The 18,036-nt window shown below is 41.0% G+C and overlaps 1 protein-coding gene across 1 annotated transcript in view; it reads left to right on the top strand.

Moving 5' to 3' along the window:
• The window catches only part of lrp1bb (low density lipoprotein receptor-related protein 1Bb), a 174,583-nt gene that overhangs the window by 51,972 nt on the left and 104,575 nt on the right, over positions 1 to 18,036 (top strand). Inside the window, exons 11-20 of the mRNA XM_053439172.1 lie at positions 174 to 354; positions 3,642 to 3,861; positions 5,614 to 5,803; positions 7,635 to 7,757; positions 8,065 to 8,208; positions 8,937 to 9,062; positions 9,948 to 10,061; positions 14,048 to 14,128; positions 14,636 to 14,806; positions 16,020 to 16,202. Coding sequence (XP_053295147.1) covers positions 174 to 354; positions 3,642 to 3,861; positions 5,614 to 5,803; positions 7,635 to 7,757; positions 8,065 to 8,208; positions 8,937 to 9,062; positions 9,948 to 10,061; positions 14,048 to 14,128; positions 14,636 to 14,806; positions 16,020 to 16,202 — 1,533 coding nt within the window. The remainder of the gene's footprint in view (positions 1 to 173; positions 355 to 3,641; positions 3,862 to 5,613; positions 5,804 to 7,634; positions 7,758 to 8,064; positions 8,209 to 8,936; positions 9,063 to 9,947; positions 10,062 to 14,047; positions 14,129 to 14,635; positions 14,807 to 16,019; positions 16,203 to 18,036) is intronic.

Raw genomic sequence — 18,036 nt, 5'->3', positions numbered from 1 at the left:
GTATAACTCAATGTTAAATAGAGTGAATTGAATCAGGTGATGATAATTCAATTCTGATATTATCTTTTGTAGAAAGAAACTAAGTGACGCTACTGCAAATAAATGTTCTAGAAATGAGATACCATTTGTTTGTGGTGATTCAGTTTAATTCTGTGCTGATGATTCTGTTGTAGATCTGGACAACGTGGAGGGAATCTCCGTGGACTGGATCGGGAACAACCTGTACTGGACCAACGACGGCTACAGGAAGACGATCAGCGTTGCCAGACTGGAGAGAGCCTTGCAGACCAGAAAGACTCTGTTGGAAGGGAATATGTCGCACCCACGGGCTATCGTGGTTGACCCTCTAAACAGGTCAGGGAAATGGAAAAAACTATACAATTTGACAGCTATTTGAAGGAAAGCATGTATTGCTATGGGTAAAAGTACAGGTATGAATACAGTTGACTAAATCTGTACAGGCTATGCAGTTATAGCTTTGATAGTATTGACACCTGGAAGTTAAATAAAATAGGTTTTTATTCAGAATTTAGAAGTTAAACTTACTGAAAAAAATATGCTCATATGTAAATCCTTAAATCAAACTCTATATATTCCATGCTAGTTCTGCCTCACACAGGATTCATCACCCATACCCATGGAGGAGGTGAACACTCTTCTGCCAGATCCAAAGACCACCGTGCTTTTTACAATCTATTTATATAATAATACACATTTCTAACAGACATGCAGTGAATGACTACTATTTAAATGTCTTTCAAAAGAAAATGCATAGGCCTAAATGTAATTCCAAGTAAACCAGCGTGGTTAAACTGAACCTGAGAGCGATCTGTTGTTCCCTGAACCTAAAGCACAGCTGTGAGCTTAGCAGTTCACCTGTTTGATAGGTGTTTCTCTGTAGCACTCACGGATCATCTTCCTATGCAAACGTACATATGGAGGATCCCACCGGCCGAGATGGTAATTAGCATATAGAGAAGATGCTGTAAAAATTCATTGAGTGTCTTAAGGATCTGAAGGATTAACTCTTTGGGGCTTAAATAGTATTAACACACACCAAATCCATCGCAGTCAGAGATTAGTTTTCAAGCCTCAGGGGGGTTGTTCTGAACATTGTGCTGGTCCACTGCTGTACTGACGGCACATAAACCAAGCCAAGTTAGTTTTGATTTATTTTCTTTCCACTCGTCTGCAGCATCTGTATATCTTCGATTCCTAAATGACAATTACCTCTGCTGTTTGTCATCTTTCTAGTGTTGTGTCCTGTTCTCCGTCCTAATCACGGCACTCATTCGACCGTTCATATTGAAATCACACTCAAGTCACAAAGGTGCAGACTGGATATTGGAGGAAATTGACATTCGTTGGCGCTGATGTGACACACTGATTTTAAATAATATAATAGAGACATAGCGGGCCGGTGTCTGTTTAGACTCCCTTCCTGAATCGTACAAATCATTAGAAAAGCTACTTGTGGTTTTCTGAGGGAGCGCTCCGCTGATCTCTATCTGGTGACTTCAGATGAAATGGATGCGTGCCTCCTGCAGATTTCTTGAATGCATTCTTGTGGCCTAATTTTCTGCTCTGTTTGCTTCCTTCAGTCTGTGTTGACACGATAGGGACTACTAGTGTCAACTTAACTGTGTCCGACCCCTCTATCTCACTGCATTAGGAGCCTCATACATATATTCACATTAAACATAAATCCTCTCAAAAATCGCATTTGACAGGAGTGATGCTTTACTCAGCTCTGCTCATCTCTGGATGATCTCCGGTGTTTGTGACTGTTATGACTTTACTCACGTAAACAGCTTGGTAGCAACGTCAGAGCACTTTTAGTTTAGGTTCAACTTTATTGTTCACAATGTGGGAAATTGTCTTTGGCTGCACAGACAAACACCATCAATCCAAATTCAATCAGTTCAGTTAAATCAGCTTCAACAGACCCATTACAATTTGCATTTAAAATGAACTAAATGTTAATGTTAAGGACAATTGTATTCTTATATAACGAATGCTATTTTTTATATTTCAATTTGTTATTATTTGGCCGACATTTTTGAAAATGTATCAAGGTGATGTTGTTACTTGTCTTGTTTTGTCCAACCAACAGTCTAAAACCCCAAATATCCACATTTTCTATATCTCAAGAGCGAGAAAAAAAAATTAAACTATTTACTTTCGAGAAGCTATTAACTGTCTTACCAATTTCTACCTTGAAAACTACTTAAACAATTTAATCGCCAAAATATGAATAGAAACTTATAGTTATGGACAATATCATATTACCATACTAACTCCGATTTACTAGTGATATAAACGTAAAAATCTAATAAAATATTAGCATGTTTAGTGCATGTTATCTGGAAAATGTATTCACATTTACAGTGTAAGTAATAATCTCTTAATTGACATTGCAGCTCTAAATATAATTATGACACAGGGATTATGTTATATTACTGTATTTGATATTCAGAATAAATTAATATTGACATTTTCTTACTATGACCCAGCTAACTGCATGTGTCTATCAGCCCATCTGGTGTGTGTCTATGCCTGAGTGCATGTAGACATGTGTGAGTGCATGTGAGTGTGGCACCCCACTGAATGATTCATGAGGTTGTAAAGATGACTCGGAGCAAGTCTCCGTTCACCTCCATATCCCTTTCCGTCACATCTTCCCTGGGCCAGTCCTCTGTCATTGATGAGGGACAGGGGGCCACATGGTTCAGTCCACAACACTCAAACGGAGCAAATCCCCGGAGCATGCTTACCAGAGAACAGATCACGTCAAATTGGTCACCCGGTCATGTTTTGAATACCAGCGGCCCACTGAGAGTTGCAGTCTACGCATACACTGAAAATACTGAAAAGTTGTTTATTTGGTGAGGAATATGGAACTTCAACGTGATCTCATGGGATTGTGTCTAGATAGCGCTGCACTTCTAGGACTTTCCCTGTGTTGTGCACATTTTAAGCACTTAACACAGTGTTGGTTTGAGTGAGAGGAGCTGGAGGGTTTAGGGGTAAAACCAGGAAGCTTGGAAGGACACAAGAAAAAATTTAACAGAGATTGGTTTAAACCATTTGGTGATACCAGGCTGGACACATCTGGATCCCAGTTGATTTCAACTTCAGGCTGCAAAACTCTTTTCATGATGTAAGAATGGTTTCTGAATCTAAGATTAAACATTGTGTATTGAGAAATGCAGGTTGGAAAAGGAGCACTGGGATAAAAAATCCGGATGGGACCACACTCATGTTTTTCCAGGGATGTACAGAACAAAGCAAGCAATGAATTTGACAATTTGGGAGAAGTCTGCAGAAATGTGTTGTTACATGTGTGTTGACTGATAAGGAATCAGAGCAGGAGGATGCCAGTGGGGACAAATGAGTGACAAGGACAACCACTGGACTTCAAACAGCAAATGCAGAGATGAATAAGGAGCAGACAGATCAGCTCTGAACCTTCTTAGTGCGAACATGAGTTATTGTAATTGTGGCGGTCTGGAGGTTATGGTGGACGAATGTTGGTGCATGACAAATAGCTCCCCTCTGAACTGAAGCTACGCCTCATTATACCAGTTTATTGGTGCGATAATTGTTGTGTTGGTCTGCTTGCATCTCCCTCCGCACGGCAGCTGGATGTACTGGACGGACTGGGAAGAGGACGAGGTCAATGACAGCATAGGGCGGATAGAGACAGCCTGGATGGACGGATCCAATCGCCGCATCTTCGTCACCTCCAACATGCTGTGGCCCAACGGCCTGACGCTGGACCACGGCACCAGCACCATGTACTGGTGCGACGCCTACTATGATCACATCGAGAAGATTCACCTCAACGGAACCGGGAGAATGGTGAGATTTACCACAGTGTGGGGGAACTCATTTGCAGGAATTATGTCGGCTGTTATTTTATTCAAATTGTACATTAGTCAGCTGGTTAAAGTTTAATCGAGTTCAAGATCCCAACGGAATAAGCAGCACTTTATAAACACATTTGAATTATTATATATCCACCTTAGTGGTTCTCTTGAAAATAATTTCTAATTATTATCTTAATCATTTTTCACAGCCTTTTTCTGCAGATTCTCATTCTTGCTGTCTTTATTGTAAAGTTCTATTTAAGAAATGTTTGATCAGAACAAAGTTTCTTGCAGAAGAATATTAAGAAATTTTAGTAATTATACTTTAATCTACATTCATGTGTCCCCCTTCATTGTGTTGTTGCTCTGTTCACTATATAGTAATCACTGAATTATATATACATTGAAATGATATCCATGTCTTAAACATCTGAAAACAAATCAGTTTGAGAGTTTTAGAGTCGCTGAAATGGTCAAGATGGAAACGCTACTGGCCCAGGTTTGATCTGAATGAGTTTGAGTCTGGAAGGAAATGGAGATGTTTGGGAATAATGACATAGTTGGTAATTTGGTCACAATGTCCTTAGCCACCTATCACATGACCCCTTCCAGAAGTAAAACAAAAAATGGCAACAGCCTCGGCCACCAGGTTAAAACGCATCATGGATAATCAATTACAAGTGTTGCTGACCCTGTTCTCTTTGCTAACAGATGTTTCCCAGTTATATCCTGCATTTTACAACAATTAAACTGCTTGCTATTCCGTACACACCTCTATGCACATTCCCAGAGCACGTGAGAGGTCACGTGATATGCGTTTTCATGCGTATGGACTGGGATTAGTAGAGTAGTGATATGAATGTAGCCTAAGAACAGACCCTTGTTAACACTGGCACTAATAAACCACCAGCAGCCGTGGAAAGGTTCACCTGCTACACCTCACTGAGACAAAACCACACATCTATTTTTAAAGATTGTGTGACTCAGCAGGTCACTCACTCTCACCCCGTCAGTGGACCACACTGGGTGATTTCCACAGCTGTCATTCCAGGAACACACATCTGGATTTATAGCAGATAGGCTAGACATGCTAACCTATGTGTTTATCATTATAGGCCTACTTGTGTTAAACCTACCAGCTCACTATGACTCATGTCAAGGACAAACCTGCATTATCCATATCCTCATTATAATTAATCCCAGTGTGTGCGTGAGGACAAGTAAATAGTTTATTAATGTGATTTTGCAATAGAAGAATTGGTTATGAGGGGCAGGGAGTTTTAACAATGTAAGGGCTGTTTTAAAAGTTTGAAAAATAGATAAGGAATCTGTTTGTTTTTTTACATATTAACACGTAATACATTGATTTTGTTTTCAAAATGTGAAATGATAAAAAACGGCTCCTCTTCCCACATTAACTGCCAAACAAAACAGCCCCTCATCCGCAACTGCTCTTGTCAACTGTAGCCGTGCTGGAATATTAAGCTAATTAATTATTTGCAAATGGTATTTAATCAATGCCAAGATTCTAGCAAACATTATTATAAGCAGACAGCACTGCGTGAATAAATTTCCACAAAGAAATTGAATCACATTCATCATATACTGTGATCAAATAATTTCTAAGCCCATACTCAAACAGCGAGAACCCTGTTTGAGGTGATTGATTTTTCTGTTGCTGCTGGTGTCCCTCTGTAACTCCCCTAATCTTTTGATTACACTGCATGTTTGCTTCATGCCGCAGGTGGTGTACAACGGGAAAGAGCTGAACCATCCGTTTGGAATCTCCCATTATCGTAATTTCATCTTCTGGACGGAGTACATGAACGCCTCGGTCTTCCAGCTTGACCTGACCTCCAGTGATGTCACTCTGCTGCGGAGCGAGAGGCCGCCGCTGTTCGGCCTGCGTGTCTACGACGCACAGAGTCAGCAAGGTTGGCCGCTCCCTCTTCATTTACTACCCACTGAACCGTGACTTCCCTAAGAGAGAGAGTAGTTGCCATGCGCTGAAAATAGAACTACTGCATGTAAAGCATGGAGACATCTGTATCCATCTGTATATATGCCACTTCATATGATAAATATACACCAGAGAGTTAGATACAGGCTATGCCATATGGTGTCAGATTTCCATGGTGAACAGCAGCACATTGATCAGCCCTGATACCGACTGAAAACAGCTGGGGTTCCACTCTATGAAGTCAAATAAGGTGGCTGGGGTTTCGAGGTGTTTGCTTACTTCTTTAACAAATGATGATGGATTCACGCTGTTAGAAAAGAGCAGATAGCCGGGGCTCTGGATACAGCTGACAGTGGACAACTGCATGGGGCCGTCACAGCAGACATTACTTTGTTGTTCTGTAATCGGCACAATCAGGGAAGCCTGATGCTATGACTCTCAATACAGAGAGACAGAGTTGTGCACAGTTCAGTGATGTATTTCAGATACATCACTTGGTTTGGGTACTGGACTCCAAGTGACAATCCATCACCAGTTCCTCCTCGGCCGGTACATACCAGAGCCAATCACAGTGCAGATTCCAGTGCCTCATTTCGGTGCCATAGGTCTGTATTGAAATAGTTGCACCTGCTTACAGGTGACCTAGACCTCAGTGCACGTGTCTAGTTAACATTAAGGCGCTGGCAGCATGTAATGTTAGCCTACGGTTAGCTAGTAGCTACCTCAAACCTGAGTGAACACTACAACAAAATACCTAAAGATGAAGAGTTGAAAGTGTGGCTGTATTTCACACAGAAAGGATTCTGACATCATGACTTGCAACAAATGTCTGAGCAAGAGCCGCGAGTCGAGGGCGACAGCTGGTAGGATGGGGGGATTCGCCAGTAAACTGAAATTTAGTTTTCTTTAAATTTCAGGAAAAAACTTTATATTTATACAGTTAATGTCAAATTGAAACTTCATATTCACCGTAGCAATAAGAAAACAGTTGTTAATGTCGATAGTCCTTTTATGCCTTTAAAAAAAAAAATATATATATATCAGTTCTTGCACAGTTGAGATGCTGGTACCATTTTTTTTAAGAATACATTTTGTAAACATACCAATCCATACCCATCATACTCGTTACATGAGTTAGTTTGATTCACAAAACGGTGATTTTCAGAACTTCAAAGCTCTGGATTTGAAGGAAAAAGGCCAAACACATGACTCAGATACAAATGGTTGGCTGTTGCAGCCACAGTCTTGTTCACACCAAGCAGAGAATTTCTACCGGACACGTCTCCATTGTTCATGTCACTGAAGAGATTAATTGGCTCTCCAGTCCTCCAGTATTACTGATTGGTTCTCACAAAACCACAAGCTTTATCTCATTGGCTCAGGCGGTGCCTTTGGGCTCAGTGTTAAATGAAAGTGACAAAGGTGTGTTATGCCTTGACTCTATATATATGACAGTATTATTTTTTTTGTGCATTTAGAGAATGTCAGCTTTGTCCAGCAAGACAAATTATTCCTCTGAGAAGGATAAAAATGTCAAACGTCTTCCAGCCGCAGTGTTCCCAATAATTCAGTTCAAACATAGTCATAGATCACAGTTCTCACCCTCGGCGAGTCGCTCAAATACAGGGAATGAGTTTTTCTATCATTTAAGATGATGCATGTTTTCATGATTTCAAGTGACCCCATGAACCTCTGCTCTTCACTGAGCCGAGGGGTGAATAGAGAGAAACAACTCACTTGAGATGGGGGGTAGAAAATGTTGCTTTGAATGTGCAAGACACCTTATCCTGGCTCTATTCCTCCAGGTGACAACGCATGCAGTGTGAATTATGGGGGCTGCAGCACCCTCTGCCTCGCCATCCCAGGAGGGAGAGTGTGTGCCTGCGCTGACAACCAGGTCCTGGAGAAGAACAATGTCACCTGCGCAGGTAGGAGGACATAATGAATCAGATGGAGGGAGAGACCCGATCTCCTCTCGTCCCACGACGCTGCAGTCCCGGCTGCGTCCTGTGGGACAAATATCAAATATGAACCCTTTTCACATGCAAATCTGCTAATAAACAAGTAAACAAGTGGTTTTCCACAAATATGAGGCAAATCCCAGTTGTAAGACTTGTTACACGTAAGGTCACAAGACATCATTAACATGTTTTATGTGCCATTACAGCTATTCCAATAATTTCCCTCACACACATGCTTCATGGGAAGACTCTTGTTGATTTTGTTTCCCATTAGAAACATCCAGTGGTGCTTCAGAGCCGCAGCGTTGTAAAAACGATGAGTTCCTGTGTCACAACTATCGCTGCGTGCGGGCCGCGTGGAAGTGTGACGGAGACGACGACTGCCTGGATGGAAGTGACGAGGAGACCCACATCTGCTGTGAGCACCTTTAAAACATATACAAATTAAAACATATATGCAGGCAAACACACAAACGTGTCGTATGTACAGATACTGAAAAGTACTAAATTGTAGTCACATTAGCTGTGATAAGATGATTACAGAAGTTATCTGCCCAATACAGTCTGAGATGGTACAAGTTGTAATTCATCATTCACCCACAGGTCTGTCACAATATCTCAACTACACCAAAATTTGCTCACGTTAATCTAGTGTGATTTATGAGGGGTGCGCTGTGATAAATCGAAATGGTCACTGTGTAATTACAGTGGGGGGGAAACAGCCTGGTTTCTGGTCCCAGAGTCGAACAGACTGGAAGAACAAACCACAAAGGAGAAGCATGAGCAAGATTCTTCTCTCAAACAGTTTCTCTATATACAGCAGCTGATTGATCATTTTGTGTTTTGATTAGTTGAGCCAAGAAACTGTGAAAACACTGTATGTGACCATGTGTTATGTCTTCCACTGTACTGAGATCAGTCAGATCCGCTGGAGAATTGATAAAGTTTTAATATTAAGAATTCCAGATGCCTTTTGCTACGACTACAGAAACTGAAAATGTGAAGTGTTGTTATTAGACTACAGTTTAGATATGACAGATTTTTCTTCTCTTTGTTTAAAGTTGTTTACTGGCCTTATTAATTTATTTAGCTGCAGAGTAACCAACTGATTGATTGTTTTTGGGGGGGGGGGTTATCTCGTTGCAGACAATCACAGTTGTCCTATCGATCAGTTCAAATGCAGTAACAATCGCTGCATTCCCAAGCGGTGGCTCTGTGATGGAACAAACGACTGTGGTAATAATGAGGATGAAGCCAACACTACATGCTCAGGTATGAACTCTACCACTCACTTGAATCTATATAATATGTCCTAATTTCAGCATTTTAGAGAAATCTATTGTCTGGTTACATCGGCTCTCTTTGGAACAGATTGATTTTCAAATTGTTTAAACTCATTTACCTCTAAACATAAATCAATCATTCCACTTCATTTTCTAAAATAGAAATTTAAGCACAACATAATATGGTTTTATCAACGTTTGTCTTTTAAAGCAAACTTTCGACAAGGTGCTGTTGTCAGAAACAATTAAAGATTAAAAAAAAATATTCTGTCTTCTAGGCTGTAAGGCAACTTAAAATGTTTTTACATAATTCATTGAAAACATTAAAGAGCGTGAAAACACTTTAAAACCTCTTCAGGTGATAATTGATTCATCCAGGTCTTGACCGGGGCTCTGCCATGTTGCCTAAGCAGTCGCTCCACGTTCCAGTTCAGTTCAATCAATCTCAGAGTTCGAGAGCATTGTGAAAGCATCAAGTGTTGTCGAACCCCAGAGGACAATATATCACATCACTTCCCGTCTCCTCATCGATGCGTCTCAGGAGCTTTGTTTTATCCTTAAGTGATCAGTCAGTGAGCATTACAGGATGATGTATGTTCTCTTGTCAGCAGATTGACATGCACAGCCCACATCAGAGAGACACGTGTTCTTGTGTTTTGTATGTGACCGAGCAGCAGTCGACTGACAGCAGCTGTAGATTTCCGGTGGCCTTAAGACCTTCTGTGCTTTGCCTTGTGATTGAGTGATAAAGAGTTCACACCGGGCAGATACTGAACTCCCTGGTGTTTTAGTGAGGGTTGGGGTTGCTGTGCACATTTCTGCATTGACTTATGCACATGTGATTGACTTAAGCGGCACCTTGTGTCTTCCACAGCCCAGTCCTGTCAGGCCGACCAGTTCTCCTGCCAGAACAGACGATGTATACCACAGGCCTGGAGCTGCGACCGGGAGGATGACTGCGGGGACATGTCAGACGAGACATCATGCAGTGAGTCACACGCGGCTCTTTACCAGGTGTCACATGTGTCACCATTTGTGTAGCTCTGTTTGGATGAAGCAGGTCAGCTTGGTGAATGAATCAATTACCCATAAGGGCATTTAAGGCAATGGCTGTTTGTTCTTACACAATAATAATATATAAATTATAACAGGTATATCTAATATTCCAGAAATGTTCGGTCCCCATCGTTTCTTTTGGGATTAAGGTCCTCTCTACTCGCCTTGCTACTTGACTCATTGAACATGTCTAACTAAAACTACACAAAATATGATGAAGGAGGTTGTCTGTACCCTCCACAAATTAGAAATACATTCTCTGTTGACACGTTGACAAACATTTTAGCAGCTCACTCCTAAAAAGGGAGACTTCAGGTTTCACCTCTAATGCACAGACAGGAAGTATGTGCTGTAAATCCCTCGTACTGGATAATTTCCTATAATTTGATGAGTGCTTTATTTTTTTCACATATTACCCTTAAAAGCAGACCACAGAGAAAAATCTAATGAAAAATCTAATGTGCCTATTGAAAATAATTGGGCCTATTTACTTTTATTCACATGATTTTATATAGCTGATCAAGGTGTCCACCTGGACTGGTATTTGTGGGTCACGTAAGCCATTGTATATTAGGCAAGTTTTATTAAGGCAGGATTAGGAACAAAGATGATGAAAACATCCAATGTTTCACAGTAAACTGGCTAAACATCTGCTCTTAAGCATCATTGGTAGCTTGGTGACATTAGCATAGCAGCACTCTCCCAGTGTGCAAGCTTATTTAAAAACCTTTGTTCATACTCTCATTTAAAATGTTAACCTGTTAAATTGCAGAAACAGAAAATGAGGGGGGGGGGGCAAACAATGATGACAACAACAACAACCCCTATGTAGTTTTACATAAACAATTTCACAATTTACCAAAATTAAGTAATTCAAAAAACATTTGGGTTAGAACAGTTCAAGGAATCAAGATTTAATAGAAAAATAAATAAAACAAAAACTTTACAACCTCAAAAAGAAATACAATTATATGAGCCCCAACATCTTAAATTCAAAATAAATTTGTGTGAGCCAATTGCAACAAGGCACATTTAAGGCCAGAAGTGTACTTAATTTAAGGGTTTGCTTTATTTCGTTCCACAAGTCAGGTGCACTAAAAGAAAAGGCAGATCTCCCAGCTTCAGAACAAACTCCTGGGACGTGAAGTGAAAGCCAGTCAACTGAGCTGGTTGTGATAAAGTCCATCTGACTGCTGGAGTAATGCTGATAGATGCCCGGCCTCATAGAGCCTGTGTGGCTGCGGCTTGTTGTGCTGCTCTGCGCTATCTTCCCCCGAGGTATTGAGAAAGTTGTATTTTTAAATCGTATTTGCTAAGGATTAAGCAACTTTTAGTCATTTTATTTATATAAAAAAGGAAACATCCATGTTGGTTGTAGCAGATACTTTGGAAATAATTCTACTCACACCTGCTTATCATTTCTTATTCCTTATATTCCTTATTCCCATATTTTTGCTAGCCTCTTTCACATCCACCACTTCATTCAATGGAGAGAGTTTTAGGAGTTGAATTATTGATGTTGCGTTTCTTTGGTCCAGGAACTAGACAAGCCCCCACTGAAGGCATCAGCTTAGAGGGAGGGTTAACTGCATACTTTTGTATGCAACAGTTACTGTTTTTTTTTGTAAGTGCCGTCTCAGTGGTATTATACAATCTGTCAGCTCCAGTTTGTAAAAGTCTGTTTTTGGTTTAATCTTGGAAACATGAATGAGAAAAATACATGGCGCGACAACATGGTGTCCTGAGCTTCAGGAAGTTCTTTGAAGTAGAGTTGAACCTTTTCTCTATAGTAAAGGGAAAAAAGAGCATTTGAGGCTGAAACATATATTCTTCAGGAGAGGGAAAGTTAAACTGGATGAAAGCCCGGCGTACATTTAAAAGATGCGCGTGAAGGTTTAAAGATCACCCTTTAATCACTGGCTGTATTAAATCAGCGTGTTACAGTGATTGATGTTTGCCAAACGCTGCGGCTGGTGTGCTCCGTCGCCCCAGCCGCCCTTTGTGTATCCTAAGCTGCTTCAATACACAGTCACAAACAGCCAGGGTGTAAGCAGTAATTAAAGTTCATGCTCGGCTTCATTCAGTCACAATCAAGCTGTGCAGCAAAACATATTCTCTCCCATACTGTTGTCTGCGCGTCCTCAGGCATCACTTCTCTATAGGCACTCCACTGTGCAGCGCTGGCAGCTCACTTAGCTTCACTGGAGCTACTGTGGGTTTTGGAACACCTGAAGCTCAGTGGTGGCCCCATAGAGATTGATGCTAATTTGGATTTAGTTTGTCAGTAGTTTAGTAGTTGTCACACACTGTCTCATATCGGGCTCTCTGTTCACTTGCAGCAGTCATTATTAATGGATGCCGGTGTTACATTTTTAGCCAAGCTCACTGTTTACTTGAAACCTTCATTATTTATGGATGTGCGCGCTTCATTTTTAATGAATGTTAAATTCCAGCCCGTCATGCGCCGTCAGGAAGACCGAGCGGATTTGAGGGGGGATGTAGAAGACACTTGTCTGATAGAGATACGGTGTCTCCTCGACAGAGCCGGAGGAATTCCAAGGCACCGGCAGCACATGCCAGCAAATCAATTCAAAAGTCAACATTTCACACCGACGTCAATAAAGCTTCAGGCATCCGATAAGGATATCTGAAAAAGTAATATGTATGTATACCGTATCTCGGAGTCGGAAACAAGGCTGGTATCTGATGGGAATACAAATGTTGATCCTGACTGTCATGTCATCAAGTCTGGAAAACACAGGACGATCGGTGCAGCATTCAAAAACAATATACTGATGTTTCAACTTTGATCAGTTTGGTCTCATTAAAGTCAGTCGTGCACGTCAGATCAGATATTAGCTGACTGATAATTAACTTTTACCCACTTTTTTTGTAAAGTTGAGTTTGTAAACAGATAAAGCCCAATGTGATGGACATGTATTTTGGATTGATCCAAACAAATGGGTCTGTTTTGAGACAACAGGGTGAGGAAAACTATTCCAGAGATTGCAAGGCAGAACAATGGAGCCCAGAGTAACACAGGAAGGAACACTTTTGAAATAGAGATTTTATTCATCAGCCACAACATTGCAACCATCAAATGTCGACCTACCACAAACTACGAGATTGTGAAACAAGGTTATGAGCTCCTGTAGAAACCACAAGTTTCAACATAAACAAGTTATTTACATTGTTACCATGGAAATGTTTACAACAACAGCAAAAATCATGTTGGCTATGATTGGATGGTTCTGCGAATAACACCCTTTCTAACATACTGCGGTTTTTATAGAAGAGTGTGAAGGGTTGAAAATCATTACAGCAAGGTTATATTCAAGGTAATGGTTTATAGGATATTTGGATCATTCATACAGTCTTTACATTTTTCTATTTTTTTTCTTTAAATCATATATTCGATTGGCCCTTGAAAGCCCTTCTTTCTGAAACGTCAATGGAGACGCTACACGCTGGTCGACATTGCACGGTTACTGAGAAATGTCAGATTAGTTAGTTAATTAAAACATTCACATTACCTGAGTGATAAGAATCTACTGATGCATCATTTATGTCCCTCTCTCTCTCTCTGCCTTGAATGCCCGATGTGGACTCAGCTCCTAGTGTCAGACTCTATTAGCCACAATGATTAGACTCTATATTAAACCATCAGACTCAACCAACATGTGGACTTTGGATTGCGGTTCTTTGCGGGATGATTCCCACCTTGTTTACTTTTCTCCACGGTATTAAACTGACTCACATCATAATGCATCATAATTCACGTTGGCACAGTGTTTTAGCACATGGACTTCTGCCAGTTCCCAGTGAAGCAAGCTGCCGTCTACTTAACTTCCCTCAAAACATCAAGATGTGTAAATGTTTCTTCTCTTCATTGGACTTGTTGACGTTTGTATTTTTCAGCTTTCCCCACCTGTGAGCCCCTGACCCAGTTCAGCTGTTCCAATGGCCGATGTATCAGTGGGAACTGGCACTGTGATTCAGGTGAGGACAAGAGATAAGATAATCATCACACATCGAATTTCCGTCAGCCGTGGTGTGTTTGTGTTTGTGTTGGAGAGATTGTGCAGTAGCTATACAAAGCTTTTAGGCATGTTTGTGTTCACATATGTCATTGCTGAAATGTATTTGAATCTTGGAAGATGTTTAAAGTGTAGATGTCAAAGTCACTGGTAAATTGGATAAGTGCCAGGAGAACTTATTGCCTCTTTCCAGATGGATGTCTTTTCTAAGAAACTATTTTACATGTTAAAAGTTAAAAGTTAAAAGCCACGTTCCCGGTTTGGAATAAATCCGTTGTGTGTGTTGCTCTTTCTCTGTTGAACCATTCCCTCAGCACGTAGAGACTCTCCTCACCCAGTGCTTTCATTAAAAGTCACTAAACTGCAAAACCATCACGTGTCCGAATCCAACCGTCCTCATTAAGACTCGTCTCCGCCTCCATCTCAACCAATAACCTGCTGTCCTGTGGCGTTTTGTGCACGTTTGTAGATGACGACTGCGGAGACGGCAGTGATGAAGTGGGCTGCAGCCACTCGTGCTCCAACAACCAGTTCCAGTGCTCCAGTGGCCGCTGCATCCCGGACCACTGGGCCTGTGATGGGGACAACGACTGTGGAGACTTCAGCGATGAGAACACGACCTGCAGAGGTGGATCAGCATGTAAGGAAGCCAGCGCTACCTTTTTAAAAACATGTTTGTGACATATTGAGTGAGATTAGAATTAGGTAGACAAGCTCAACCCCTCCAGCTTGACATGAGCCCTGCTATAATTCATGTTTTATATCAAAGTCTTAGTATGGAGCCAGTGTTTTTTTTAAAGATTATACCATCATTTATTCATTAATTGCAGGGATGTTCTGAATTTCATAAAATACCTGCCTTGCACAGTTACACAGGTGGCATTGCTCTTATATGTGTTTTAGTGTCCTAATTATTTTAGTCACAGTTGTAATCAATGTGTAAATTTAGGTGTGTAATTACAAGTCGAACAATTAATCAGCTTGAGTCCAATAACTTTGTTTTCACACCCACATGGGACTAATCTGATCTAGTCTCTGTTTGGGGGGAATTCACCGTCAGGAGTTGAATCATTGAATCTAATTACCACAGAAACCTCATGCAAGCTCCTCGAAAACTCACAGCTCACTTGCTTGTCACTAGAATGTGTAGACTATTCATCAAAGCGCTTCCTGATGGGAGCTGTGGGCTCCTCCACTCCCCCGTGTCTGCTGCTGCGTTTACCCCAGGGGAACTGAATCTGTCTCTGCTCTGCTCGGGCTGTTGAGGAAATGTTGTTTGGATTTGACTTTTACATACGAGGCAAATGGTTAATCAGATTGCAAAGCATCATATTTACTGAATGCTTTATAGCAGGACTCAAATTAATTCGTAATTCTGTCCATTATGTTATTTGCAATTTTGTTCCTCTTAAATGATTCAGCAATATTAAACCATTAAGGAGACTTCCCAGAAAGCCTGTGATTTATTTCTCTCGTGTCCTGTAGCATATTTTATCTTCACAGCTTGTGTCCAGTGACTCCAGCAAACTGCAAAGCAACGCATAGGATTTAATGGTGCAGTGCGACCTGCTTCTTTTATCTGTGATCAACCCCTGCTGCAGAAAGATAGAATGAAATAAGAGTCATTAAAAAGACTTAAACATCTTAAAGACATAAAACTTAAATGCTAGGAGTGAAATAACCCCCCTCTTTGGAGCCCACTGACCTAATATAGCTGCCAAGTGGCCAGTTGCAAAGATAAATGTTTTAAACAGTAAACGATCCTAAAACAATACTTGGGCTCTGTTGTCTTTGCCCATGACAGTGCGCTGTAGATGTGTGGAGCGGTAATTGCCAAATGACTTCTGTTTCAGTGCTGCCATCTGTGATTGAGTGCAGCGGGGAGGAATTCCACTGTGTCACAGATGGAACCTGCATCCCTGAGCGCTGGCGCTGTGACGGAGACAAGGACTGTGAGGACGGAAGTGACGAGAAGGAATGCGAAGGCACCAAGAGGATGTGTGACCCCAAGGCCAAGTTCACCTGCAAAGATACAGGTAGTGAATACAGTAGAATCACACAATGAGCTGTAGAAGTATTTAAGAAATTTGTATTGACGACATGATGCTACAGGCGATGCTTCCTTTTTCACTGTACTTCTTAGTTTTGCTTTTGAATAATAGAAACCGGTCGATGTTGAAATAACTTTAATGGTTTAAGATCAAATCTGACAAATTTAAACGCTTTTTTACTTGTCCTAAGTTTTAAATCTGTTGATCAAAAATACAGCTTGCGTTTAAATTTGAAATCAAGTATGAGTTGTTACTCCATCGTCCAAAAGCAGTCGCAACCTTTTTCTGTTTGTGTTTCTCCTACTTCCTGTGTTTACTTTAATATTGCCACTTTCTCACAAACGCTGTCCTTGTTCACATGAGGGATAAAAGCCGACACTCTTTTCGGACGTCTTGAGATTTCTCAAGACTGTTTTGAACGATTTGCTTCAAGTTTCACACAAACACTCACCTGGACCTGAAGAAGGCAACAAAGTCACTGATTTGACAACACCAGAAACTGTTGGGGCCAAAAGCTGCAGCCAATGGGGAAAGTCCGACAGTCGGCCAGTGGTATAACTCCATTGTGGCCCAGCCGTAACTGTAGTTTATCGTCAAACCCTTCACAAAGAAATCCTGATGATCCTCTCAACGAATGAAATACAATCTTCACTCCAGTCTTTTCCTCAGAGAAGAGCAAAGCATCTTATTCATTCCACGAACATTCTCCTGTGCACCACGTAGAACTCCAGCTGCCAAATGGCTCGTTCTTTTCATAAAAGCTTCATTCTCCGATGGACTCTCGAGGTTTGACTAATCTCCACCGTGGAGCCGTGCGGTGAAGTTTGCATGTGCTTGTTTGACCAATTAGAAGAAGCCGTTTGAATGGTCTGTTGAAACAACCCGTGTCCCCAAACCCAGCGTCTGCTTTCTTTCACCAACTGTAAGGAGAAGGTCAGAGAGGGATTCAGTCGCTTTTCTGTTTTTAGCTCCGCGGCATTCCACTCATCCCTCGACGCTATTATCAAGAATGGAGGCAATGCAGCATGGTGAAGGGTCGGTTAGACCACACAATTATTATTCACTGTGATTGTGCTGTGTCACACTGCTGTGCCCCGGTGCAGTATGTTCTGTCCTCCCCAGAATAAGAGTGCCCTTTCCAGCAGTTTAAAAAAAAGTGTTTCTGAAAAGACTCAACTGCTCTGTTCACTTAACAAGAAAAATAAAAAGTCTGCTTTTATATTTCTATTTATATACTTTATTTTTATTTTGTATCCACAAGAAAAACAATTAAATAATAGATTCAGGCCCCCCCTAAGATGTGAATTGTAGTATTTAATAAAGCACGAGAGTGATGTGGTCTGTAGGGACTAGTGGTTCCACCTTTCCTTGGCGCTGGGATTGTATCTTAATCAAATTGGGCCACAACAGATCAGGATCACTTGCTATTACACTTAAACAATGCCTGCACTGGTGTTAGTGCAGTACACTGTGTACACTGTGAATAGCAATCGTCTCCCCCCCCCCCCCCATTTTATTTTCAAACATGAGGTTGTTGTACAGGAGATTATTTTCCAGACGTCAGAAAATGTTTCAGATCATGTTTGAGTGGCAATAAATAACCTTTACTGTCGTTGATGTCAAGTGACTTTGGGACTCATTACAGGTGCTTTAAATTCCACTCATTAAACATGAAATTCAAACAAATTGATCTTGTATTTTTCAAAACCAAACACAGTGACCCTTAAGCAACAGCTTCAGCATGGTGTTATATGAGGCTTTAATTCCTAACATTTCTGAGTTGGAAAACAAAAACACATGGAGGACCACAACAAAGTTG

The sequence above is a fragment of the Pleuronectes platessa genome, chromosome 14 (assembly GCF_947347685.1).
Source record: "Pleuronectes platessa chromosome 14, fPlePla1.1, whole genome shotgun sequence".
Taxonomy (NCBI): domain Eukaryota; kingdom Metazoa; phylum Chordata; class Actinopteri; order Pleuronectiformes; family Pleuronectidae; genus Pleuronectes; species Pleuronectes platessa.
Note: the sequence above shows the minus strand (reverse complement) of the source record. Positions and strands in the feature narration are given on the sequence as shown.